This window comes from Scomber japonicus, chromosome 1 (assembly GCF_027409825.1).
Source record: "Scomber japonicus isolate fScoJap1 chromosome 1, fScoJap1.pri, whole genome shotgun sequence".
NCBI lineage: Eukaryota > Metazoa > Chordata > Actinopteri > Scombriformes > Scombridae > Scomber > Scomber japonicus.
The window spans coordinates 31,732,114-31,759,581 of NC_070578.1; the positions used below are offsets into that span (position 1 = coordinate 31,732,114).

The 27,468-nt window shown below is 37.6% G+C and overlaps 1 protein-coding gene across 1 annotated transcript in view; it reads left to right on the forward strand.

The window, feature by feature from the left end:
- Positions 1 to 27,468, forward strand: part of tspan4a (tetraspanin 4a) — a 114,405-nt gene that overhangs the window by 58,533 nt on the left and 28,404 nt on the right. The window contains exons 2-3 of the mRNA XM_053316815.1: positions 5,439 to 5,630; positions 13,706 to 13,780. Coding sequence (XP_053172790.1) covers positions 5,439 to 5,630; positions 13,706 to 13,780 — 267 coding nt within the window. The remainder of the gene's footprint in view (positions 1 to 5,438; positions 5,631 to 13,705; positions 13,781 to 27,468) is intronic.

A 27,468-nucleotide genomic window follows, 5' to 3' on the forward strand; every position in this document is an offset into this window, starting at 1 on the left:
TTAGCTGTCAGTCGGCTTCAACAGCTGCAGCAATTTTTGAGTTTGTGTCTGCACACATATCCATTGTGCTTATACTAATGAATGTGCACACTGACAGATCAGCAGTGTTTTCTTTGTGTAGCCTGTTATATTATATATTATATTACCTGTTTGACAAACACCTGCACATTGATAAAACTAACTGTGTTCTGTGTCCTGCTCGGAGGCATATGAACCATTTCTACTGGCAGAATGCATTTATATTATTTATGCAGTATTTGTGTCTTTATTTATTTATATTCTGATTGTGGATTAATTATTTAATGACCCAGAATATGATCATGGTGTCTTTTGAACACTGCAAATTGTTTATTAGGCTAAATGTTTCAGGAAAATTTGAAACGATGTAACTTTCATCAAAGTAGACGGTCAGAAATGTTCAGCCTCACATGTGACTGAATGTAAAAGATGACAAATTATGTAAAATATAAATGTGTTTAAAATGTGTTTCTTGCTGACAGACAGACCTATTCCTCACAGTTAATGGGGGAAATTATAGATTATGAAAGGAAAAATCTTTCAGACTGAAAATGAACAGATTTTTAACTTGATGGTTGATCAGAAAACAAATAAAATATAAAACCTGGGAGTGATACACTTGAGTTTACGATGTAACAGATCAGTCCGTTCAACTGCTAGTGGCCAATCAATAAATTAGGGAGGTTGTCTCATAAAAGACTTCTGTGAAGGCTGCTCTCATGTTTCCTCGCTCATAGCTCCTTAGAGATCCCTCCTCAACCCTCGCTCTTCGGAGTAGAAATAAGAGACTTGGGACGTCCATCATAATGGCAAACCACAACAACTTTTATGTTCAAGCATGGTTTGAGGAGTGAGGGAATGTCTAATATGAGACTTGGGAAGTACCCAATGAAACCAGGCTGGTTGTTTTAGCCTTGGTGGAGGCCTACACATTTACCACCACATTACCTGAAATACCCTCCCTGACTGCACGAAGAAGCCAGAACCACAGTAGGCAGAAAGGGAGGGGTCGTCCATAAAAACAGGGTTATACTAAGAACACATATTATCATGGTTAACACGAGCACTTAAATTTAAGAATACCAATTTGTGTCCATAATTTGTTAAGTATACATTGCCCATAACATCCACTAGCATTACTGCTCTTGTAGTGGAGAATTGCTTGATCTCTCAATGAAAACACACACAGAGAGCATCCTCAGGTTATAAAATAATGTAATCAAATACAGTCTGAAGAGCATTCAGCCAGCTCCTAAGTACCCTTGTACAGACTCAAAAATAAACATATCTAACCATAAAAGTCAGCGAACAACCCTCAGAAAAAGACAAGGCTCAACCAGTCTAGAAATAGTATTTTTTCACAACCATAAATGCCAGCACACAGGTGTGGACCAAAGCAGCATAATAAAGTAACACTGCTGACAACATCGAATTAAAGAACAAGCAACACTTTCGTCTAACGGCTTGTCAGATCACCACATTAAAGAGCAAAGAGGCACAGAAATCTACATAACTGTGATTTGTCCCACCACCGTCTCAGACAAAAACACAACCACATAAACTAAGTGTTAAACAATCAACTGTCTCATTTTACACAGCAAGGAGCTAAGTTTAAAACAGACACAGCATGAATACATTTGGAAAAAACGAGCAAACGAGCACAGTGCATTTAGTTTAAGAACACCATTTGTAACAACAAGTATAATATATACAAGAAAAACATGAAAGATAATCTCTCTCACACTCTCCTGCATCCTCCAGTGCATCCCTCCGCCCCCAGCACCCCCAACACCCCAGCAATCTTAGTACCACAGGAGCAATTTAAGAGGATGAACAAAGATAGGAGCAGAAGAGAGTATGGAAATGCGAAACAATAAGCTACATGGTATTAAGAGTCTACTGGCGCACTAGACAGAAGAAATTTACAGGACAGTTTACCCCTCCACATCCTCCTGCAGCAGAACAGCACCTGCATCCACATTGCTGCCGTCAATGTGAAGTTTAAAGGGCTGATCTAATCGTTGTGCTGCCAGAACTGGAGCCGAACACAACACTGCTTTTACTCTCTCAAATACATTTTGACAATTTGAAGACCAAATTGGCTTTACCCTTTAACAGGTCGGTCAATGGTGCAATCACAGATGAAAAGTTCTTACGGAAACTGTGATAGTAGCATACTGTTCCCAGGACAAGCATTAGCACTTTCCTGGTGGTGGGTGCAGGGAACATTTTGAACAGCCATTTCTTTAGACTGCACAGGGCGGACTTGGCTTTGACCCAACTCCTTGCCAAACTCACATTTGGTAAGATTGATTGTCAAGCACGCCCAGGCGAACCTGTCAGAAAGAGTACCGTTGCACTGGACATAAGCTTTTCAGGTGTCTGAATACACCACTACATCATCCAGATATGCAGCACAACAGCTAAGACTGGAAACAACATGATTTATTGGCCGCTGAAACGTTGCAGGTGCATTCCTTAAACCAGATTACTGTGTAGAAATACAAGCAGGGAGTTATGAATGCTGAAATTTACCTTGCCCTTTTGGTGAGTGGGACAGTACCCTTTGAGAAGATCAAATTTGCTCACAGATTTGTCCGAACCCATCTGATCAATACAACCACCTGAGGAAACGGATACAAATCAGGTTTAGTGGGCCTGTTAACCTTATGATAGATAGTAAAAGGCTTCAAACATTACAAATTTCCCAGTGAAATTACAAGAAACTATTGGAAGCTCTGGTCACTTTTTTGTTTTGTTTCATACAGTGTCACAACTTTAGTTTACTTTAACAGTTAATTACTGTAAAAATATATTACTTGTACTTGTAGAGTGTGAGGTTGCACTCTGATACTGTAGCTACGCCAGCAGTAACATACTGTAATGTTATAGGGTTTCTGCTATAATCTACATTAACAGTTTCATACTGTAAATGTTATAATAAACAACTGAAAAGTTTTTCTCTCATTCATATTAATGAAGCAACTATAAATTACAGATATACCCTGTAAATAACAATCTTAATGGTCCAGTAATGAGATCTAATGAGAATGAGTAAAGAGATTAGCGAAGTGTTACATTTAAAATGCCATAACCTTTAACATCTACCACAAAAAACAAAAAGACAACTGACAGCTTTATGGAACTGATAATTTATTCAAAAGTTTTCAAATATGCCAAATATATTCAAGTACATGTTTGAAAAATGTATTTTCAAGGTTCATGCCCTTTCACATGGGGCTCAATGTAAACCTGTGAATTATAATGTTCTGAGCTGCCAGAAAGCTTATTCATGAGTCTAAACTGCAACTGCTTTCCAGACAACTATTAAAAATATATATATATAAAAACACAAATAAACAGATTGCAGGATACATAATTTGTAATGCCTTCAAATGTCCTCTCTTTTAATTGACAGAAGTTAGGCTTCAAGGTTTCCCGGCTCACAGCTCACTGACTGAGAAAGACACATGAATGAAAATCAAGCACAGATTAAGAGAAAGAGGATTTTAAAAAACGAATGGCAGAGAGAAACATTTGAAACAAGGATGAAGCCAGATTTCTTGGTTGTGTTTTAGTTTGTTTTATTTTGAAAGGTTTTCTCCTTGGCTTTAGTTGATTTCCTCATGTGCTCCACCGTGTTTCACCCTTTGTGTCTTGGTTTTCTGTTCATTCTTTGTTGGATCGTCTGTTTGATTAAGTCTGTTCTGTTCAGTTTGCCCCTGCTTGTCCCAGTCTTGTCTTGCATCTGTTTTGCTCAGCTCAACCAGTTTTTGTTTTGTCATGTTCAATCCTAGAATAAAGTACTTTTTTCAGTCTTTATCCACCTGCAGTCTCTGCATTTGGGTCCACCTGCTCTGGATTCCCTGTCTTTCTTTTCCTTGGCCGGCTTCTGTTCCCCTTTTAAGATTAATCACAGTGAAGTACCTGAAAACAAAATGTAAAACCATGAGTAAACAATATTGCCTGGAAATCACCTGTTATGTCCTAGCTTTTAATGAAGCTTGGCAATAAACTATAGTATCATTGCAGCAACCAAACCACAGCTTAGAAACACACTTGGGTTAAACTAAGATCACCAGTATAACCACTTTAGTCTTTTGGGGCTCAGCAGCTAACATATCTTAACCAACTTGGTTACTTATTTGAATTAACTTTATGTGCTTTAGATAGTTGGCTATTATCAATGATGAAATGCGAGGAGGATGAGGAGGATCCAACAGTGTAGATAGATCAAGCTGGTCTAACATATTCACTAATATGTAGGTAGATAGATACATAGGTAGGTAAAGAGAGATCAGGCATCTACATGTAATCTTTAAACTAAACTTTCAAGCAGCAATCAGAACATAATGTTTAAGTACCAGCAATTCAAATTTACAACTGCTGAAAAACACAACCTGTAAATGCCCTCTTGCGCCCGCCAGGTGTTTGTTTGGATTATACCAATTTATCATCATAGTAAACGTTCAACATGGCCACTAATTGGGTAACTAGAAGAACAAATGTAATTCTCTTTTCTCAGTATGATGTTACTGACCTTTTCATTTGTTTCAAGGAGGATGAAAAGAGGAACAATAAGCTACATGGAATTAAGAAGATGAGTGATGATTATATGATGTCAATGGTTGCAAGCAGCTTCTGTACCTGAATGAAAATACTAGTTTCAGCCCCAAAAAGCATCAAAATTAACAGTATTTTACAGATTTTAGTAAAAATGGTACCTTTCTGTTAGACCTTGTCTGGTCTGTATTTTTACAGCAGTTTCATCTGACTTCTTAACTGGGAGGCATGGAGAGGGCCAGTTACATGAACAAGGCTCAGCAGTGCTGTTATCTAGCATATACCAAACTACGGCCTCCAACGGCCTTCGGCCTTCAGTGTCATCATCTCATCCCACACAAGATAAAAGTTTTGTTTGATGGACTAAGCATCTTCAACATCTATGTCAAGTTCTATTATGAGTGTTATTACATTTATCCACATCCAAGAAAGTGACGAAAATATCCAGATTTTTCAGTTTTTCAGAATTTTTCAAGTTGCTCCACGACAAGCTATCATCAGAAACAATTTCCATTTCCCTAAAACAGAAGAAAATATGCTTTGTGTGTGTAGACATGGTGCTAGGTTGCTTAACTTTTGTGGTAAACCTGTTTCTAAATCTTTGCTCTGCTATCTCGTATGATCTTTTATCTCAGTTTTTGCTGCAGTTCTGAATTTTTGATGACAGTGTTTTTCATTTTGACTTTCCCTCTCGAGCCTTTGCACACCCTCGCTGAACTGCACTTTAAAAAACAAACACAAAGCCACAACATGTCTGCACATATTTTTATGCACCACCGTGTATGAATATGTTTCTTTTTAGGACTTTGTTGTCGTAACCCTGACAGCTTTATGTCTCTGTATGTTTCCCCATGCAGTTGGGAGGATGTGGCATACTAGGAGTAGGAGTCTGGCTCTCAGTGACCCAGGGTAACTTCGCCACCCTATCATCATCACTTCCCTCCCTGTCGGCAGCCAACCTGCTCATCGCGGTGGGGACCATCATCATGGTGATTGGCTGTCTGGGCTGTGTGGGAGCTGTCAAAGAGAGCCGTCCTCTGCTGCTTACGGTAAGCTGTTTGCCAGAATGGTTTTGGATAACCTTGCAATCTGTGTTGATGTCATGAAGCCAAATTCTCATATCATATTTTCTTGTTGCTGCTTTGACAGATAATATCAACAACTTTTCATAAATAATATACAATCTCACACAGCATGAATACGTTTCTGCTTTGGTTCTCTAGATCACTGATTGATATGACAAGCTAACCCTAACCCAGATTCATGAAAGCTTTTACATGTAGTCTCTTGAACGGCTGATGTCTGGGTGATCTTTCCAGAGGAAAATATCTTTTATACAAGCCTTTCATTCATTTCAAGTCTACATTACTTGTTTATTTAACAGAAGCAAAACTGCACAGTTCTTAATAACCACCATGGCTCAACAGAAAAAAAAGATGATATGGTGCAGACATTAATTGGAAACAAAATCTTGAAGGTTATGATTTAAAATATTTAAGATTAATTGATCCATTAAGACAAATGGCCGCTAGCCACTCAGCAATTATAGAACTGGCTGCTAACGACCTGTCTGAAAACGATGTGATATGATCAGCTAACATTAAGTGATTTATTTTGAGGAAGACACATCACAAAATGACTCTTCTTTTGAGTATCATTGTTATACAGTTTCTGAAAGAGCCATTGTTCTTCAAACTCAAATAGTACAGACGCAGACATATTAACATCCATGTTTCTTTTTCTGGTTAATTCACAATATCTTAAAGCTACATGAACAACTTGCACATGTTCATACACACAACTACAGTGAGCTTTTTGCATTTTCCTGTGCATTGATGTGGTAAATGTTGTAGTTTGTCACAGCACTGAAAATACTGGAAAATGAATTCACTTTCTGGGTCGTTCATTTCAAAAAATGCTATTATCTGACTGGTGTACAGTAAGTGCAAGTTCAGATGCTGTTCTATCCTTCATAGCACTGGTTTATTTAAATTGTTGTGCCAAAATTACCTGCATTTATCATTATTGTATAATTTAATTTCAAATAATCTGATCTACAATTTCAGCTCCCAAACAAAATGTACAACCATTAGTCATAATTAAAGATTGTGGCTTGTGCCCAAAACCTCTCATCTCTTGAACAATATTATCATATGCTACCAAAAATTACACATTTCACAAGCTCATGCAGATAACAGTGGAAAAACTTATAAATTGCTCTTTTTTAGAGATGTGATTCATGGTGAAGTTTACAGCAGAAAGTGACTGGCTTGACTGACGTGAATTAGCCATGGGGAAAGAGATACAGATATATACCCGCTAATATGCAAATCAGGGCACAGGATGTGCTTGACACCAAATATCAAACATTTTTAATGCACTAATTTATCCAAACTTTGGGCTGAGCTCCAATTTCAGGCTAGGCATCCGGGAAAAAGTGTAAGATTGATAAGTATTTTGATAAACAAACAAGCTCATGTAATGAAGCTCTGACACACACAGCGTTTATGAGAAGAATAGTTCTGTGTGGGGAAAAAATAGAATTAATCATTACAGAAATGGCACAGCAGGAGTAAGCGATTATGAGCTCGATGGGAATGAGTCTTAGCGCCAATCATTAGCATGATCCATTTTCCCCACAGTGACCAGAACAATCCCTGTACTGTGTCAATATAATGAGACCGGGCAAACTATGAGTCTGCTTTAATGAGTGACAGAGCAGCCCGTTCTTCAGGGAGGTTCAGAAAAGACTCTTCTCCCTTCAAATTTCAGGGCCAATTAGCATGTTGATCGCTGATGAGGGACACCTCATTGCATCATTGCTGTGAGACATTTGAGGAATTACTGTTGTTCTTCGTGCTGGCAAAAATATTATTATGCCTTTTGTGTGTGGCTTTGTAATTTGAAGCTCAAACATCAGACTCACTGGTTTACACGGTTGGAGAAAAAAAGCTTTTTCAACAGTGTGACTCAATGACTTCAAAGACATTTCAGCTTTTATATGATGTGTTAAATGTAAAACCTGTGTCACAAACATTTTTTATCCAGTCACTTCGTTGTGTAAGCTTCTCTCTTGATGTTTGGCATTGGCATCACAGCCGTAGAGTTACTGTAAAAGGCATGTGGGTTGCAATATTAGTGCGTAAACACACACAAATAAACCACTTTCAAAGACCCTGAGGACTTATTTTTTCTCAACTCAGTATGAGCAATGGAGATATTTCTATTTCCTGCCAAAAGTTGTTAGGTGTTAGGAGGTAATTGAAGTGTCCACAATTCTGGAGATAACAGTCACTCTCATTTTCTACATAGACACAGTTTAGTGACTGACAGTTGGAGTTTGTCCAACACTTGAATAGACATGAAACTTTCCCTGTTGTCAGCACAAAAAAGATGACCTGCATTGGAAAATATCTGCCTTTTTGATTAAAACAAAAAAAGTCAAAGGTAAAAGCTTGTGTACATTAATTAAGGTGATAAGTAAAGCCCAAAAGTGCATTTCAGTACAAAACAACCAATCATTGAGTTGAAAATTCTGGTGCTTGTGCTGCTGATGGTGAACAAAAACCCATCGACTGTCAAATTAAAAAATTAGTCCTATCACATTCTGGGTAATTTGTTTCTGATTACAACAAATCAATTAAATTGTGCCTCTGATTGTCTACACATTGAAGTAGGTGACATCTTGTTCACAGCAGTTAAACTTGTGAAATGAGCTGTATTTGCATATTCATATAATCTGGAATATATAATGAGGGAGAAGGAGGAAATGCCAGTTTAAAGATGTTCTAAATACTGTATACCATTATTTTCTAAATGTGTTAATACGACTCTGGAGGGGATGTTTAAGAATTCTTTCAGGTGCTTCTTTCTTTTTTCCAGGTGCTTTCTTTTAGGTAGTTCCTTTTTTTCAGTTGCTTTCTTTAAAATATCTTTTCTTGTCATTTTATGCCCTTATTAGATAGCAAATAGAGAGATAACAGGAAATGAGGAGAGAGAGGTGAAAGCTGGAAGGAAAAATAAGACATTGTGGTTCATGATAAAAAACATTTACCAGCAGGGCCTCCTGCTTCCAGGTGCTTTAAATAAAGCAGTCTTTTCTTCATACATCATGTAGTGTAATGCACCAATCATCACATTAATCCAGATTTTCATGCAAAATCCAATAGTCTTTCCTGTTAGGTTAAAAATAAAGCCATTAGGGCCATTGAAATTTCCCAGAAATTCAATTATCACCTGGGTAATGGGTAATTAAAGTCATGTCTCATACCAGTGCATTCAGATGGTTAATAACAGAGCAAGTCAAAGGCCACAGAGGAGGTCTGTGACTTAATTTGGCAGCAAATTCATCAGAGTGTGAGATCACTGTGGCAGACATGGAGGCAGATTGTTTACACTGCAGTCACACATGAGCCGGAGATATAGAGCTTGTAAAATGATTAGAACCACCACATAAAAAGAAGACGGCTATCACCTTCTGAGGCTTCCCTTCATGTATGCTCAAGGCAGAATAATCCCAGAAGATATTGATTTGCGAGGGGCTGATGGACTGTGCACCTGACATTACTGCTTCACCAATCTTGGCGCTGTGTCAACAGACAAAGAGCCACTGTAGCTTTCACACTGCGTGGAAATCACAGCAGGATGAATATGAAGGAATCAATCCTTGTTCCTGGACTTTGATTATAGTTCTCCTCGTGAAGCCCTGCTAAGGCATCAATCTCTGCTAAAATGGGGATATCAGCACTGCAAGCCGAACAACTCATAACATAAATTACATGAGTTTTATGCATGCAGCATTTGTGGAGTTTTTTTTATATATTTTCATAATGTAATCTGCATTTAGACTTAAGCAGACTATAAAAATTAGTGTTCTTTAGATATATTCAAGTCTTCTTAAATGTAAATATGATAACATAAATCCTCTCTGAAGGCGTCGGGTAGATACAGACCAGCTGTGGGTCATTAACTCTCATGGAATTAAAATTGTAATGGGGCAAAAACCTGCAGGACCCTCCTTGACTGAAATTGAGAGGTCATAAAGGACCACTTCACTGAGTTTTATCTCTCTTGTGATAGACTGACATGATTATATACACCATTACACGTGTCAGTACTATTTAAATCTCATACTAGTGGTTTGCACAGGGAGAGCAGTAGCAAGAAAATACACCTTTCCCGGTTTCAAATTCTCCGTTTCATCTGGTGATGAGAATGATAAAAGGTCTCGGGGCCAAAAATGAATCTTTCTTGCTATTGCTCAGCCTGTGACTACATGATCAGCACAAGGATTTGGAGGGATAAAAGCTGACTTCTTACAAGATATAGAGAGAGAATTGGCTAGTGTATGTACTATCCATATGTTCTATACCAGTGGTCTCCAAGCCTGCTCCTGGAGAGCTACTGCCCTTTATGTTTTAGGTATCTTCCCACTCTAACACACCTGATTCTACTAATTAACTCGTTATCAAGACCTTGACGAGCTTCAGCTGCTTGATAACGAGTTAATAATTAGAATCAGGTGTGTTAGAGTGGAAGGATACCTAAAACATGCGTTACAGCAGCTCTCCGGGAACAGGGTTGGAGACCACTATTCTATAAAGTACATATAATAAGAGAAGAAAATCTGCAGAATCTAAAGTATGTAAGGATTTTGTTTGATAACAGTCTAACAAGCTGTAATGCTTTTTTTTGCTTGTTTGTAGCCTTATTTTATTACCTTTTACTCCAATATCCCATTAATCTTTCCTGTAGTTATGCTGCCGCAAACAGAATAACATATTTCATTTTGAATAATGACAATTCAGGAAAAAAACATATCAAGCTTTGCTTTGGTCGTGTTGTAATGGGATCCCAGTCTTTGTTTATATTAATTCATCACAGCGAGGCAAAAACAGAGCAACCCAACCCCAACCTCAATTTTAGATTTTAAGCTGAGATGTGTTGCATTCATGTCCATTTACTTCAAGCACCAACTACCACGAATAAAACAGAAGAGCAGATGCAAATGTATTTCCGCTGCCTGCTGCGTCTGTCACATAAACAAGCGTATCATTACAGTCTTATTAGTCAACAGCCTTGCAAAGTGACTTGGAACATTTTGTTTTTATGTTACATCTCAATTAAATCTTTTTTTTTTTTGCTCAGAGAAGAAGACATGTTTTAGACCAACTGATATAATTATTATTATTAGAGACTATGACTGGGAAGTTGCATCTGTCATCTTATATGAATTATGTTTCATCAAGGAAACAACTGCTTCAGGATGATTCCTTGGCAGTTATTGTTATTATTGTTATTAGCCTTTCTGCAGTTCACAAATGGATTTTCATCATTTACAGTTAATTTCAGAAACCGATTTGACAGGACCAGTGTAGTGGTTTGTAATTCCTTAAGGTAATTCAATAGCTTTCTTGCAGTATGTAATAAAAGTAAAATGCATTCTGCTGCCATTAAATGATCCCATTGAATCTGGCTATTGCCTGCGGTGTAAAGAAGAGGAGTTAAATTTCTTATTAAAAGCAGATTAATGGGGAAATATCCAGAGAGCCACGGGGGATGAGTCTGTTTGTTTTCCAAGTGCTTATGAGTATCAGTTCCTCATGCTTAATGATGTCCCATTGCTCTCTGATGTGATATCATGGTCTCAAAGAAAAACTGAAGATCATAAGGAGAGCAAAGAGTCATTGAGAGACAGTGAAATTGTAAAAGAGAGACAGAGGGGGGAAAGAACATGAAAGTTTTTCTGAAGCTTTACAGAGATTTCTTTATTTTTCTTTTGTCAGAAGTGACTTTTCTTGAGGTGAAAGAACAGCAGGTACAAGATAAGGATGGCAGTGCGCTGGTGAATACTAACATCTGACAGCTTTTTTTTTTGTATAGGAGTTGGTGAAGACCAAACCAGGGTGAATAGGAGGGTGAATGCTTGGTTTGTTGTTCCATGTCTGCAAGTAGCCTCTGGACCTGTATAACACCTCTCTGGACCTATTAATCACTGTCATCTGCAACAATTTAAATTGGCCTCATTGATGACCATTTTGCCTAGTTGGGAATATGATCCAAGCCAGTCAGAGGTTTGTGAGCTGTTAAGAATGGGGGTGTTATCTTCTTGTAATGGAGCAAGAAAAATAGTGACACAAGCATTGATGAATTGTTCTCAGTGGACCTCCAGAAATTGAGATAAGTCTTCTAGCCACGTGACAAACGTTAAATTATCTGCTCCGAGAAATCGCTAACCGCTTCTGTGTCAGCTGAAAATGGTGTCGACAGAACTATTAATTTTGCCAACCGGTTATGATAAAATAATCCTCCCTCCCAAACCGAAATTAGCTGACATGGACATAATGTCAGACTGAATAATAAAGTCTTCAGGATGTGTATGGTAAATCCATGTTCTGTCAGTTTGTTCTGGAGTTTCTTTAACCTTAAGAGGCCAAAAATTGATTAGTGCAACTCTAAGTAGGAAAAAGTGTTTAAAGTGCTCGCGGCAGTAAGAATATGATAAAGAATTCTTGACTGAGACAGGGAATATGAATATCCACTAGTGTAGTCAAACAGTTGGCTTTTCACACTCTTAACACTCAACAGGGAAATATTTTCCATCATGGATCAATAGAAGGTCAGGAAATATCACAAGAAGACAAATTTGTTGAAATTCAGTGAAACTTCCTCTGTGTATCTGTTGATTTCAATGATTAAAACAAATAAATAATAAAATTGGTTGCAGAAATGTGGTGCATGATTTTTAAAAAAGTGCTATTGTTGCTGTCTGGAGTAAAACATGTCAACATGTCAAATATTCAGACCTACTAAGAAAAACAGTGTCTGAGCAGTGTCTCTTTACTCAACTGTATTGTATTTTCACTTTATCCAGTGGCTTGTTAAACGATTTCATCAGCCCAGAAAGGATGAATTTTCTCAACCCTCATTGAGACTTCTTTGTAAATAAACATATGAAAATACGCAAAATTAGAATTACCTGTTATTTTACAGTGTGTAACACTGAGGCAATGAAGCCTGACAGAACAATAGAAATTGATTTCAGATGGTTATTCAAGAGCACCTCTTGAATAGTGCACGAGTGAGCCAAACAGACCGTGGGCTGTGTGCTGCTATCGGTTCGTTGCCTAGTCTGTCTCTCACCTTCCAGTGTTGCCACTGAGACTTTCATCCTTTCCTCGCTTAGTGATTCATTCATGCAGGTGCTGCCAAAAAGACCTCGGGGGCAACTGACAGCCCTGCTCGATACCAGTCTTGTGAACTCACAACACTCACATCCACTGTCAAGCAAACGCCTGGAATACACAGAGGATGTGTAGCTATGATGTATTTGAAAAAGAACATATCTACTTTTAAAATTTGTTTTTGACCCGCTGAGAAGGTTTCACGCTGTCTGAGTCTTTTTCAAAAAAACAAACAAATTCTCCAAAATGCTGCTGTTTGTAGATGTAGAAGTTGTTAGACATCAACCGATATTCTGGTGACATTTCATCAAGATCTTTTTGTGACCCCCTGGAACGTACGTACCGTTATTCCTAAAATATTTCATCCCTCCTTGGCCCAGACAGGTGAGAGAGACAGAGTCACGTTCTCGCAGAGTGGTTGATGGATGAGCTCGTAACTGTTTTAAGCACTCAAATGGGCCCACGGGAAGATGTATCACCCATCAAGCAGCTCATCTCGGCTGCCGTACAGAGGAGGGGTGGGTTGGGACTGGCGAAGAGTAAAATGTGGCTTCTTTAACAAATTCTAAAGTGGAAGGAGGAAAACTGTATATCACCTTGTCTGTCCTGCTAGCTATGACTGCCCCACCTCCTTCTCTTTCGCTGCACTCTTGACCTGTCAGTTAGAAATATCGACGCTGAACGATCTACGGCTCCTCAATCGATCTTACTTCAGCAGCTCCTTCTCCTTGACACTCTATGGCCATTTCCTACTTTCTCCTATTTCTTTTTACTTTCACTCCTTCCTTTGGTGTCTGGTGCCTTTTTTTCTTCTCCTCAGTGTATATTTTATCTATTTTTCACATACAAACAGATGCTCATTATTATTATTTTCCTCCTCATTGATAAATAGTCTGTAAAATAATTCAGCTGTCCTGTCTCTTCCCATTGTGTCTCCACAGTTCTTCATCCTCCTCCTGCTTATCTTCTTCCTGGAAATTCTGTCCATCATGCTTTTCTTCATCTACCAAGACGAGGTAAGACATTGGAGATTGCTCTCATCATGTTATATCCTGTGATTTTCTCCACCTGAACAAGATAATAGCGGGCTGCGGAGAGGCTGTCCAATTTATTCCCTTCATATGTCATGTAGATTGCTGATGTTTCAGAAAGAAGATGGCATGTGAAATGATGCCTCTCAGCAGCAGGGTTGTTTTGAAGTTCACACGAGCAGTAGAATGGAGCGTGTCAGCTGACGTTCAGCATAAACGATGTTTTAATGAGATTTTTTGTTGTTGTTGTTTTTACTTTGGTTAATGCACAAACATCTTTGGGGTGACGTCTTTGGGCTATGGCCAAAAAAAAATACACAGTGTCACAATTTCCTCTCCTTGTTAATAAATCTTAATTTATCTCAGCTCATCCATTTTGGATGATTTCCTCTGTAAATAAACAAGTCAGGCAAGAGAAAAGGAGAGGATGAGCTACCCTTCTCCTAATAGGAATTTGTAATCCCTTCACATTTTCAGCTAAGGTTTTAATAATGCATTGAAAGGCCATGTTAAATTCCATCCATCTTAATCTTAATTAAGGGTTTGAGGGCTGGATTTTGGATTTGTTGAGAAATGTGAACAATAGATACAACACATTCTTGTGACATGACATTGCAAATGTAAAACCCTGAAGATGAATGCAAAAGCTGTGACAATGTGTCTTCTGTTTTGTCCTTACACATCAATCGCACACAGAATGACAAACATCAGATTGACATTGGGTTTTAGCTGGATTTTGTGAGATTAGTGAGATTAGCGGGGTGCTGGGGGAAAGGACATTCTCAAAATAAATCTGTGTTGAAACAACCAATGACTCAAAAGTTTTCAAATATGGTCCAAGTACCTGCTATAAAAAAAACCTGCCGTTAGGATTATGTTATCTTGTGTTATCTTGTAATGCAGAACTGCTGTTGCTACTGTAGAAGGACTGCTGTGACAATTCACGTCATCACTTTTTAGTACAATTAAATTCAACAAAAACAAGAGACTAGACTTTTCGCAGTAATAGGATCAAAAGTCCAAAATGACAGTATAGGTCTAAGTTTCAGCCAGTGAAAACCACATATGTCATCTAGCAGCTCTAGTAATTATGACCTGAAGATTTGATGCAGTTCAGATGGCATCAATATAAAGTGACAAATGAGATGGTGGGTTGGGTAGATGGCTGGCTAGATAGATAGCAGGAAATAAACTTAGCTTCAGGAGACTGCTGTTACTCTCTCATTATGTACTGCAACTCATGTTTCCAACCACGAGTGATGTTTATTGTTGCCATGAGGACGATGTTGCCTTTACTTTAAGGCAATAGTAACCCTAACCCACACTACGTTTCAAGTGATCATGTCAACCCAAACCATGATCTTTCCCTGACCAAGTGGTCTATGTGTCTAAACCTAACCAGACCTCAACCACAGCACAAGTACTTTTAACAGTGATTTATAATGTTTTTGGAAAGCACCAACAGAGGCAGCATATTACAAAACATTCCTTTGGGTCGTACAATCGATATGATGAGGATGTGCTGACTGCAACTAATGATTATGATTAACTATGATTTTTTTGGACTAATTGATTGTTTGTTTAGACAATAAAATGTTGGAAAATCAGAAGCAGAAGGTGATGTGTTGAGGTTGTTTGTTTTGTCCGTCCAACGACCTGAAAAAAAAAAAAAAAATTCTGACACCATAGAAGCTGGTACAAAAGAACAATGAGCATTCTTAATTGAAAATGACTTAAGTAATTCATAGATCATCAAAACTGTTTGGGAATATCTTTCATGCGGTCGGCACAAAGATAGAAACTGATGTAACAGTATGTTTCTACTGGAATTAAATCCATTAGAGGGTGAGGGTGCCCTGTAATAAGATGAAATTATTAAGTACATTATACATTATACAGTGTATTGGGCACCCTCTAGAGGCAAATAAATGACCATTGCCAAATGGAGGGAATTCAAAGCATGGTGGCCCCTCATAAATCACTAGCAATTCTCGACCTCTTGCGTTGCATTATTCATGTGCTGAGACTAAGAACGTTATCCCCCAAGAGTTAGGCCAAGGCCAACTCTGTGTGTAATGCCTTTGTACATTTTGGTAAATAACAACCTACTTTGATATTTCTAAGTCTTTCTGTCTGAATTATAGTTGAGACCATAGACCTTGGTCCTGTATGTACTTTGTTCTGGCTTTTATCTCTTTGTTATTGTAATTCTGGCACGATTATATAATTGCCTAATGGGTTGTATTTCCATCATAGGGGTGTAATGCAATGAGTATTTCTGGACTTGTATATTCCTCCGGGAATTCAGCCAATCAGCAGTGTTCTGTTTACCTTATAATGAATGTTGTCTTTTGTCATGCCTCACCTTTCTCTTACTATCTGCGTTTCCTGATGTTCAGTGCACCCCATTATACAGGATCTGAATAATTCAGTGTCGTCTACCCAGGAGGCAATTAGCAACAGAACCCAGTGAAAAGTTTGGGATGATCTGCAGGATGTTCTGCAGGGCTGGTGCACTGAGGGAAACCACTCACAGTGAAGAATGGGTGGCCATTATCTGAACTGCCATTGATAGTTTTTAAAACAGCAGGCGACTTAACAATTCTCTGAATTTATTTTGTTGTTTAAAGGCCCAATATTTGAGAATCAGAAATTCTCTCTCATTAATGACACCGGTGGTCATTAAGTGAGCTGCAGTCAGCATCCTGTTGCTCGCACACATACACACACTCCATCAGTGCTACACTGACAACAAGAACTTGTTTCTTGAAAATACTGCCCCTTTAACTAAAGTCTGGTTAAGTTTAGGCAACTAACACTGCTCTGCTAGAGAAGACATACTACAAAATACACATTTGCTGGTCGATATTTTTATTCTGGGGTTCTACTGTAAGCACATTATGTTCCCTTTAAAGTCAGGAAAACTCTTATTGTTTTGCTCTTGACTTCCTTTGAGATCGACACAAGTGTGGTTGAAACATAGATTATATAATAAAATCATTGGAGCTTAGTGTGCATCTTTCCTTCAATATACTGTATGCCATTACCAGCACATAGCATTTGGTGTGCATGCACCAGACAACTATTGCTGATAGGAAATGTTTACTGCCACAAGCTTTGCACAAACAAACATTTGTCCCTATGACTCTGTGCTATAAGAAAGCCACACAAATAGAGCTTATTTTTATCTGCTTGAACAAACAATATTTACTGACGGTTTGCATTCAATGCAGAAAATAGTCGGCATCAAATGCAAACAAACTTTGATTTAGGGATGGTCGGTTACTACTGCATATGGTGCCAACACTCAGTGTTGTTTTGAGCATCCATAATAGGAGAAATAGAAATGGGATTTGTCTCCTCATTTTAATTTCATCAGAAACTGTGTCTGCGAGCAAGGTTTTGTTTGTTTAATCCTCCAACATGAGTGTGATATTCCGGTCACTCTTTGTCTCTCTGCTGCTATGTGTGCCTGCGTGCAGGATTTAGCTCATTAGTTCAGGGAAGAAACAAATGCAAAAGTGGACTGATGGCCAAATGTAAGAAGAACATAATTTGGAGTTATTTCACATGCTTGTGATAAAGAAATATGATGCATTGACCTTCCAGATGATGACACATCCCTACATAACAGTACATTATAAACATAATATATATACATTTGTGGTTGATTCTGGTATCAAATTAAAACAAAATTTTGTAGTATCACCTATCCCCACTATGGTTTGTTGCAAAAATGATTATTAATTATAGATAAAACATACAATATCTTTAAAGCAAACTAAAAATATTAGAAATCCTTTAAAATGAGTAAAACTGCACATTGCAGCATTGTCTCCAGCAGATGTAACATACAGTAGATCCAGGCTTAACATAGTGAAGTGTTTGAAAGTTCAAACATACTATATATTTATAATTTATAAGGTCTTCAAAGTGAATACTAATTACAGTATTTGTGGGGATTTTACATTGAATACAGTGTATGCTATGATATAAACAAACTAAGTAGACAAAAAAGAGACATTATTTAACCCAGATAGAGGAGGCTGGAAACATGCTCACAAATATTTTTGGACCCAAACATAAAATGGTTTCGGGCGTTACCTAGATTTTATCTTCTGGATTGTCCCGCAGTTTTTAGAGCTCTAGTTTATCTTATCTTTATGATTATCAGGCTATGCTGCCTTTCACCTCCTCCATCACCATCATCACCATGGTAACTCCCTGGAAGCAGCCTTGCAGTAGAAGCATAAGTCAATGCCATTTCTCTGGCATGCAAAGCCTTCCAGATACCCTAACTTAAACAACTTGAGTGCAGCAGTGAGTGCATGTTGATGAACTCCATCCAAGGCTTTAGGGATGGTCACGCTCAGTGGTCCGGTTTATTACACCTGCTTTAGACCTGATAAAAAGCTCCATGACACAGCTGGAAGCTACTTCAAACAGCTCACAGATCTTCCACGCACCTGAAACAGTCACCATTTGTTTCATTTTGTTGGCTCTTAAGGATGATGAAAAGGTCCTAAGAGATTAACGTCACTGGAGCCGGTGGAACTCAAAGTGTCAAAGTGAATAAAAATAAGTCAGAGTCAGCAGTGTGATATTGAAAATTGATGTATGGGTGTTTGTGCTATCTCCGTGTGAGTTTACAGCCTTGTCTGCTTTGGCTTTATTATCACCTCAAGGGAATATTACCCCACCAGACAAACACAAATAAAGCAATAATAACAGCAGACCAACAGAAATACCGTATTTAAGGTTTATGAAACTAAAACCAATTGTTCTCATTCACATTATATTACTTTCTAATAGTGGCAGTAGTAGTAGTGTAACAGTAGAGGTGATGACAAGAGTATTATAGGAGAGAACAGTCCTACTGTATTAGGGTATCTGCATTTGTTTCCTGACAATTTTAAATTATAAATTCAAATGATGCTCTTAGTACATTATGTAAGCATGTTTTTTTATATATGCTTTTATGCATTATTCTTATGCTTTTACTGTTATTGTTGATATGGAATCTGCTATACACATTGAGTTTTGCTTGCTTTCCTTGCTAGTAGTATACAGTAGAAGCACTTCTTGTGGATCAGCACTCAGTATGTGTGCAAGTCAACTGTAATATTTTAACCCCTAAAGCTGATTGAAATTATTACCCTCCCACTAGAGACCAGAGTTTGTTATTAGTAGTTTGGGAAGCCAACCAAAATAACTTTAACACGCTACAGTATATAAGACATTTGCAGAAAAAGCTAATTAGCCCATGATACTCATAATATTTAGACCTCAGTGTATATATTTAACACATTATAAGTGAGCTGCATGAAAGTAAAATATATATGGCAAAAAATAACCAACAGCAAAGTAAACTACAGAGCATTACTTTCAGTTAATGCCAGTACAAATACTTCACATGGTATTTTTACTGAAGCAAAGGTTGTACTATTTTATCAGTGAGTATAGCAGCAGTGATACTTACATTTGTGGTAAAAGTAATTTGAGATAGTCGTGTATTAGTAGTAATAAAAGTATTTATGGTATAAGCCTTTACAGTAGTGGTAGGATACAATGATGATTGATTATCTGGTTTGACCATATTTAGCTTTTTTAAATACATTTCTTAAGCTTCTTTAAGCACATTTAAACACATGGAACAAAAAATCTTGTTAAATTGAACTGAATTGAATTGAATTTAAAGTGTATGTTTGATCTATGTTCTCCGTGTACATGTGCATTGTGGCACCGGTAGCACATGTGTTGTGTGATACAGTAACATGGAGCCTGAGACTAATTTCCCTTGTGAGACAATATAGTATGTTATCTTATGTTATCTAATTTATTCCCTTATCAAATACCTTGAGGGGATGTTAAAAGGTCTCGACAAAAGCACAAGTAATGGAGAAACACTGGGAACCAATCGAAACTGCTGACACTGAACATGTCAATAAAGGTGATTGAAATTATTGGCCATTCTTGTTCTATAGCTCCCTGATAGGTTACCCCTGAGGTGTATAAAGCTCTTATGCAATTATATTGACAGGACTTGGAGTCTGTTACGTAAATGACCTGAAACCAGATCAATAACTCAGATGAAGGGTGTTTGTGTGCAGTTGAGTGAATTAGAGGACTTATTACATTAGAACTCAGATGTTCCCTTTGTGTACTTGTGTTAGTTTATACTAAAATATTAGTTTTATACCAACCCACTGTCAAATTAGACCAAATATAAATATTTGCTCAGACTCAGACCACACACTCAGTTCATACTGTTCTATGTGAGCAGATGAGGAGACATTCATCAAAGAGATATCAATCAGCTACGATCACTCTTTGATTTAAGATTCAAATCCAGTACCCATTTGGCATCAACAGTGATACACAGCACTCATCTGTTTCTAGGGTGATCTTTGACTTCAAAAGCTGAGTGCAACAAAGGCCCTGTAGCCAAGGTTTCATTTTGACATTGATGGGTTAAAATTAAAGGAAAAAGTCCTCTATCAGATACTCCTAAACTGCTCTGTATCATCAGTCTGTGATGTTCAGTGTTGTTTTCTGAGTAAGAAATGTAATTCACCTTTTTGGTATCATGATTTCATCCCAATATTGTTCTATCTATTTCTCCTAAAGGTGGTAATTTCCTGCATTCCCAAGAATGGCTTTTGATCCATCTAAGAACAGATGTGAAATGTTTATTTTACATTTAGAAAGAAGAAAAATTGCAATAGAAGAGAGCATTTATAGTGTAGAAAGAGTAAGAGCTGTGCCCTTTAAGCAAAAGGCAGGAGGAGAAGAAAATCATCTCAGCTACAGTACATTTCTTCTTTACTGTTGAACGCTACTTGACAATGACAAGTCTGGAAAAAAGGTCCATGTTCTTTCTGAAAAATGAGGAAGTCCTTAAAGTGCTCAGAAAAAATGTCAACCTAAAATCTACAATGCTTTAAGAACAGAGCACAACCCATGAGCTGATGAACATCATTCGGTCTGACTGAAAGCTCCAGAATAGCTACTAAATGGACCCTGAGGTGACAGTCATTCAAACTACTGTTTACCCAACTTTATGTTTACTGTTGCTTTATAACCAAAACATATATAATTTAAGACTCCACTTATATAATTATATGATATAAATCAAATCAATATTTGGATAAACCGAACGCAATATCCAATAAAGATAGATATAGATTATACTGCTAAACAACATGATGGGCCCAGAAATTCAATCCTAATAGCTTTTTTTGTTTAATGCAAGTTTAAATTTTCCTTCACATGTGTCATCCAGCTTGCTCAAAGATGCAAACCTAAATACAGTTTCAATGGGTGAAACAAACAGTATATAGGAGTAGTCAATGTAAGCTGCCGATATGCTCAACACTGTGAACAACACGTGATCAACATGAAAGGGGGCGGAAAGTAAACCCTCGACCAACCCTTATCTTCATTATTGATGAAACCGTCAATTTTTTTCTTGATTAGACATCTGAGCTATGAAATGTCAGAAAATTGTGAAAATGTCAATCACTGTCTCCCAAAGCCCAAGTCAACAACCCAAATCTATTCAGTTTACTATCAAAGAGAACAAAAGAAACCAGAAAAAATAACATTTAAGAAGCTGGAATAGGAGATTTTTTTTAAATGACTCAAAACAATTAATTGATTTTCAAAATAGTTGCGGATTAATTTTCTTTCAAAGGCTGGTTAATAAGACAATTTATTAAGTTGTCAACTTATCACAATTTATTGCTTAAGACGATTGATAAGAACAGATTAATCGACTTATCGTTGCAGCTCTAGATGAAAGAGAGGAAAAACAGACAACAATCAAAAAAGGGAAACAACACTGCATTCAAGAACACTGTGAGTCAGGATCAGTAATATTAATTAACGGGATAGTTGCACAAAATATTAATTGTTTCTCTGTATAATTTTGCTAAATTCAGATTGTATTTCATTTAACAAAGCTCTTTTGTACTGGGTTTGTTTAATAGTAAGATTGAATTAAATTAAATTCTTAAGCAAATACAAAACATGTATGGCATCAAAAAAAGTTAAATGTTACAATCGGTACTGAAACTCCAGTGTCATATTAACAGTCCTATCTATTTTTTTAAAAATGTGCCCAACATTAGCATGCGTCCTTTTGACTTTGCTCTAATAAAAGAGAGTTCATACTTCATAGATGTGCTTCAAAATCTGTTTTAGGACTGCATCACCATTTTTCTCCTCATTCTCTCCTGTCACTTTCAAAGGACAAAAAGATGCCGACAAATGATGTGGGGATAGGCTACATTAAAAAGCCAGTCATTTGGACACTACCCTGCTGCGTCTTCATCATAACAGGAGCCTCATTTCAGAGGGTACCTGCACTGTAACTTGATCCTGCTATCATCGCTTGCGTCCTCACCTCTGATGTTAGGTCAGTGCAGCATGAGGTATTGTCTCTGCTGGGTGGTCATGATGATCAGTTGTAGGGGTGATTTCCTGTCTGCTTGTGTGCTTTGGGACGAGTCAAGGTGAGGTAATGCTGCTGTAAAAAGGAAATCGTGAAGAGCTATGGTCAGCTTTGAACCACAGAACACCTCATCCTTTAACCCAGAGGGTAGTGGAGCTGTTAAAATGAGTCATGGTAACTACAGACGCAGATGTAATGGCCATTTTTTTCGTTCTGATGGTGCCATTTGGAGAAAAAATAAAAAGTCTTCTTATAGACATCGGTAACACTTTATTTTCACCAACCTTGCTTAGTTTCAGCTGTATATAAAAAAGAATAAATGATCTTAACAAACTATAATATAACTTGTATGCAGAGAAAAGAATACTTTCCAATTACAGTAGTTTCCTAAAGGCCATGTCACATTTACTGTATGAATCATTTATAGTAAGTAAAATTAATTTAATATTGCACCTTTCACAATGCAGGTCACAAAGTGCTTCACAAAAGTAAAAAATTGTTTTAAAAAATAGTACAATATACGAAAAAATAAAAGAAACAATCAATTAAACATATTGCAACAACGTAACCTAAATTTGGCTTGCAGTGAGAGACATTCGTACAAAACAATACAATAAAATGAAAACAGTTAAATAGCTACACAATTCGTCATCATCCCCATCCTCATTCCATCCTGCGTCATGAAGTGCATTATATATGTAGGGTGGCTACCCTAAAAGTGCATGGCATAAAGTGCATAAGTGCACTCATCATCATGTCATTATCGCCATCATCAACACAATCATCGTCAACATCAACATCATCATCATTATCATCAATTCTACAAGTTGTTTCCAGTTGAGTGCAAGGGACAAAAGACCTAAGTGACCTACTGGTGTTCTGTTTTTTTAACCTTTATTTAGTCTGTGGAAATTCATTGAGAGCAATGCTCTATTTTCCAGCAACGCTCTAATCACATTTATGCAGTTACACATATTCAAACATGGAAGCTGCCCGGGTGCCACAGTCTGATCTGCCAGCCACTGGAGCTTCTTCACCCCCCCCCAAGCACCTTATAATAAATCCTCAAGTTGATGGGAAGCCAATGTGAAAAAGATCATATAGGTGTAATGTGAGTCATCCTGCTGGACCTGGTCAACAGCCTTGCAACAGCGTTCTGGACCATTTGTAGACGCTCCAAGGACGACTTGCTGAGGCAGATGAAAAGGAGATGTCATTATTTTAGCCCGGATTAGAGACATGATATGTTGATCGAAGTGCATACCCTGATCAAATATAACACCAAGGTTTCTAAGATTAGACTGCATAGCTGAAGGAAGGCCACAATACATTGAGCAACCTTGAGAGCTATAGTATCTGAAGCAGTGATAAGGATCTCAGTCTTAGCTGCATTGAGTTGTAAAAAGTTGTTATCCATGCAGACCTTTAGGGCAGTCAGACAAATAGTCTCATCATCAGAGACATACAGCTGAATATCATCAGCGCAAAAGTGATACGAGGTAACTTTACACATTATTTGCCAATAACATGATTTAAGGGAAGCAAAACACATAAAAGTATAGGACCCAAAACAGAACCATGAGGTACACCACAGGAAAGAGCAGCAGTTTCAGACATGTTGGAACAAAGTGTCACAAAGAAAACTCCTATCCAAGAGAAATAGAAGGTGAACCAGTCCAGGCCGCCCCCAGAGAAACCCACCCACTGCCTAAGCCTTTCAATCAAGACGCTTAGATCTACAGTATCAAAAGCTACACTTAGATCTAGCTGCACCAAAACATTCCTTCACATCAGAAGGCATCATTATGTCATTGGAGACACTAAGAAGAGCAATTTCAGTGAAATGCTGCTGACAGAAATCAAATTGGAATTTATTTAAAATGCTGTGTGCAGTCAAGACAGCAGTGAACTGTTTTGCAACAACTTTCTCTTGGACTTTTTTAGAATAAAAGGTAGCTTAAATATAGGCCTGTAGTTTTTGGGATGATGTATAAAGGTTAGTTGTTTTTTACAGAAGAGGCTGAACTGCATCAGACTGCAGGTAGCTATTTATATTGGAGGCATTTACTGACCACCAACAGACTGATTTATATGAGGCTTCAGCAGTCTGACATAGTCATGTTAAGTGTCTATCTGCCACATTTACAGTCTTTTTAGCGTCAAATTCCCTCAGACAGTGTTTCCTTTGTTGAGCTGTGGTGGAAGTATAGTAATAAAAAGAGGAACTTTGGCACTAAAAAGACTGTAATACTGACAGATAACGACTTAATTTGACTCATTTGGATGACTGAAGCTTCATATTAACCTCAGATAAACTTTTAAATCAATTTTTGCACAGAAGGAAGACTGCAGATTTTGGCCCTCATCACTTACATCACTTACGGGGATCTTCAGATAGCCCGTTTGAAGAGGGGGGATGATTGTGGCAAAAAAATCCTTTTTCTATGTTCATTCGGGTCTCTGACTGTTGTTTTAAGACAGACTTGAACAATTGTGAACCCGTCCTTTAATGATGGTTCAGTTCCATTCAACTGCCTTGGGGAGCCATATTGTTGAACTATACAACACTGTACCAGGGATATGAATTTGGAAAAACTAAATAGGATTCAGCTATCATGAATGTAATCAATTGCACTTGCACTTTTCCTACTTTGACTTCTCAAATGTCTGCTGTGGGAAAAGGGGTTTTGAGTTCCACCATAGGCCTGTTTTTTCAGTTTTGTTCAGATGCAGTGGAAACACAGCCCTATATATTTTCAATATGTTTTGTTTGTTTCATTTACTTGAACTAATTTGAGAATAAAGCTCATTTTGAAAAAAAAATCTCTGGGTCCGAGGGCACATGCCATTTTCCCTATAAGAAAGTGGCATGTATACTCATTTGGTAAGAAATTGCATATAAATGACTTATACACCAGAATGTATTTTATATATTTTAAATTTTTGATACAAGAGATGAAATTCATACGTTATCCACACATGAAAAACAGTGGTCTGCCTCATTCATGGATGAGTGAAGATACTTTTGTTGTTGTTGTTGCCTTAGAAAAAAAACTAATCAGACAAAGTTATTTCTTGGAATACCTATTTGTGTTTGTGAGGCATAAATGGCTTAATCAGTTAAAGCTGATAAATTGAAATTGCGTTTTCAATTCACATGGTAATATTATTTATTTGTTTCATTCATCTGGTTTATTAGACTTCATTTCAGCTCTATGTGCTTTTCAATCAGCTTGGACACAGAACAAGAAACAGTAGCTGTGCTTTGCTCTTGTCATGTGGGAGCAGTATTAATTGTTGTAAAATTAAATATTCATTGGGATTCATAATGAGCCTTGTACATAAGCCTTTTGTTTACGTTACTGTCTGCAGTAGGATTTGGCCCACATGCTGCTATTTGCCTACTGGTGTGTCATATTGTGTTGTAAATAATTAATTAACTTATATGTCAGTTGCAGATGCTTCATAGGAGAACTTAAACTGGTGACAAATACATTAAAACACATAAAATTGTCCTTATATCTGTTTACAACTACAATATATGTGCTGTAATTTAGCATTTAAGTGAGGTATTTATACACTGCTTCTAAATGCTAAACTAGGGGGGTGAAAGTAATGTGTTCATGGATAATTAAGTGGTCATTCATGCTTATCTTGACAAAGACTTTCCCTCATAAGCAGAATCACCTTGAGAATCACCTTGTTTTATCCTTTTGAAAGTAACTGCAACTAAAAATCGAGTTTTTTCCATGTAGACCCTACAAATTTTGTTGAAATGCATTATTCCTCTGGAGAATAAACTGCTGTCAATCAATCAATAAACAAGCTTATTTGTCATAGTCACAGTGAAACCCTTTTGTGAAGGAACTGGTCTTTTCCCCGACCACAGCAGGGAAAAAAGACCGTTATCTGGGTGGTCGGGGTCCTTATTGTTTCTCCTAGTCTTTTTCTTTCTCGTCTTATCTTCTCAGGGCCTGGTGTAAATATCCTTTAGACATGGTAAAGCACCGCCTATTGTATGTTCAGCAGATCGAACCACTCTTTGCAGGGCCTTGGAGTCCTGTTTGGTGCTGTTTCTGTACCAGGAATTGATGCCCATTGTCAGTACACTCTCAATGGTGCAGGAGTGGGAGTTCTTCAGTATTTGAGAGGATACCCAGAGTTCCCTCAAGTGACTGAGGTGAAACAGTCTGCCTTGCCTTTCTCACTACTGAGTGAGTATGCAGCGCCAGGCCCTCAGTGATGTGTCGGTCTCACTCACTGTCTCCTATTTTTGGTCCTATCCCACTGTTTGTAGACTGTTTTACACTAAACATGGAAAATTGCAAGATGATTTGAGAAGAAAATGGGAAAAAAGTATCCACAACTCCTGAAACTATAAGTGTCATGTTTCTAAAAACTGCAGATATGTGAGGTGTGAGACACACTCAAATTCCATTTCAAACAACATAGCTCCAATTTTTCCATATCATTACTGTTTCAGCATCAGCCATCAAAATATTTTAGTTTGTGTGGATATCAAAATGCTGCACCCCTTTCTGAATACATTTCAAGGCTGAGAAATTTTCATTTCATGTAGTAGACTGTAAAAATGAAATTAGATAAACAACCCTGGCTAATCACATTACTAAAATACACCCACGTCAAGGCAATGTTAATATGAGAGACAAATTGAGATGATCGGTAAACAGACAAGATATTTGTTTGCAGAGTCTTGGAATATATGTGACAAGGGAATGTGCAGTTTGAGAGGCGCAGATAACAATGTTGAGGAATTGCAACAACAGTAATTATGAGTAATTTAAATTGCAATCAGGCTCAGATGCACATATTATGAAGGGACACAAGAGAGTGACGCTCTGCAACAGGAAGAAAACTGGAAAATATAAACACTTCTACAGTTACATTTGACTGAACATGAAGAAAACATTAGCCAGATACAGGAAGAAACTGAACACAAATCAAATGTTCTCTGGTTTCAATTTCACTTCTCAGTGGGAACAGGAAAAAAAAGAAATCTTGTGAAAAGGAAAAGCCTTTGCCCAGTTGGTGGTGAACTGCCAGGTGTCATGTTCCTCCTGCTTCAGATTATTCAGTCTTCTTTAAGACATGAAAAATGAGCGCAGATTTATGTTCTTGCTTTGTGCAATTTCTATACAAATGGCTTTTGGGGTTACGGTTTGGAAAGGATTTTGAATAAAAAACAAATTGTGCAGAGGTT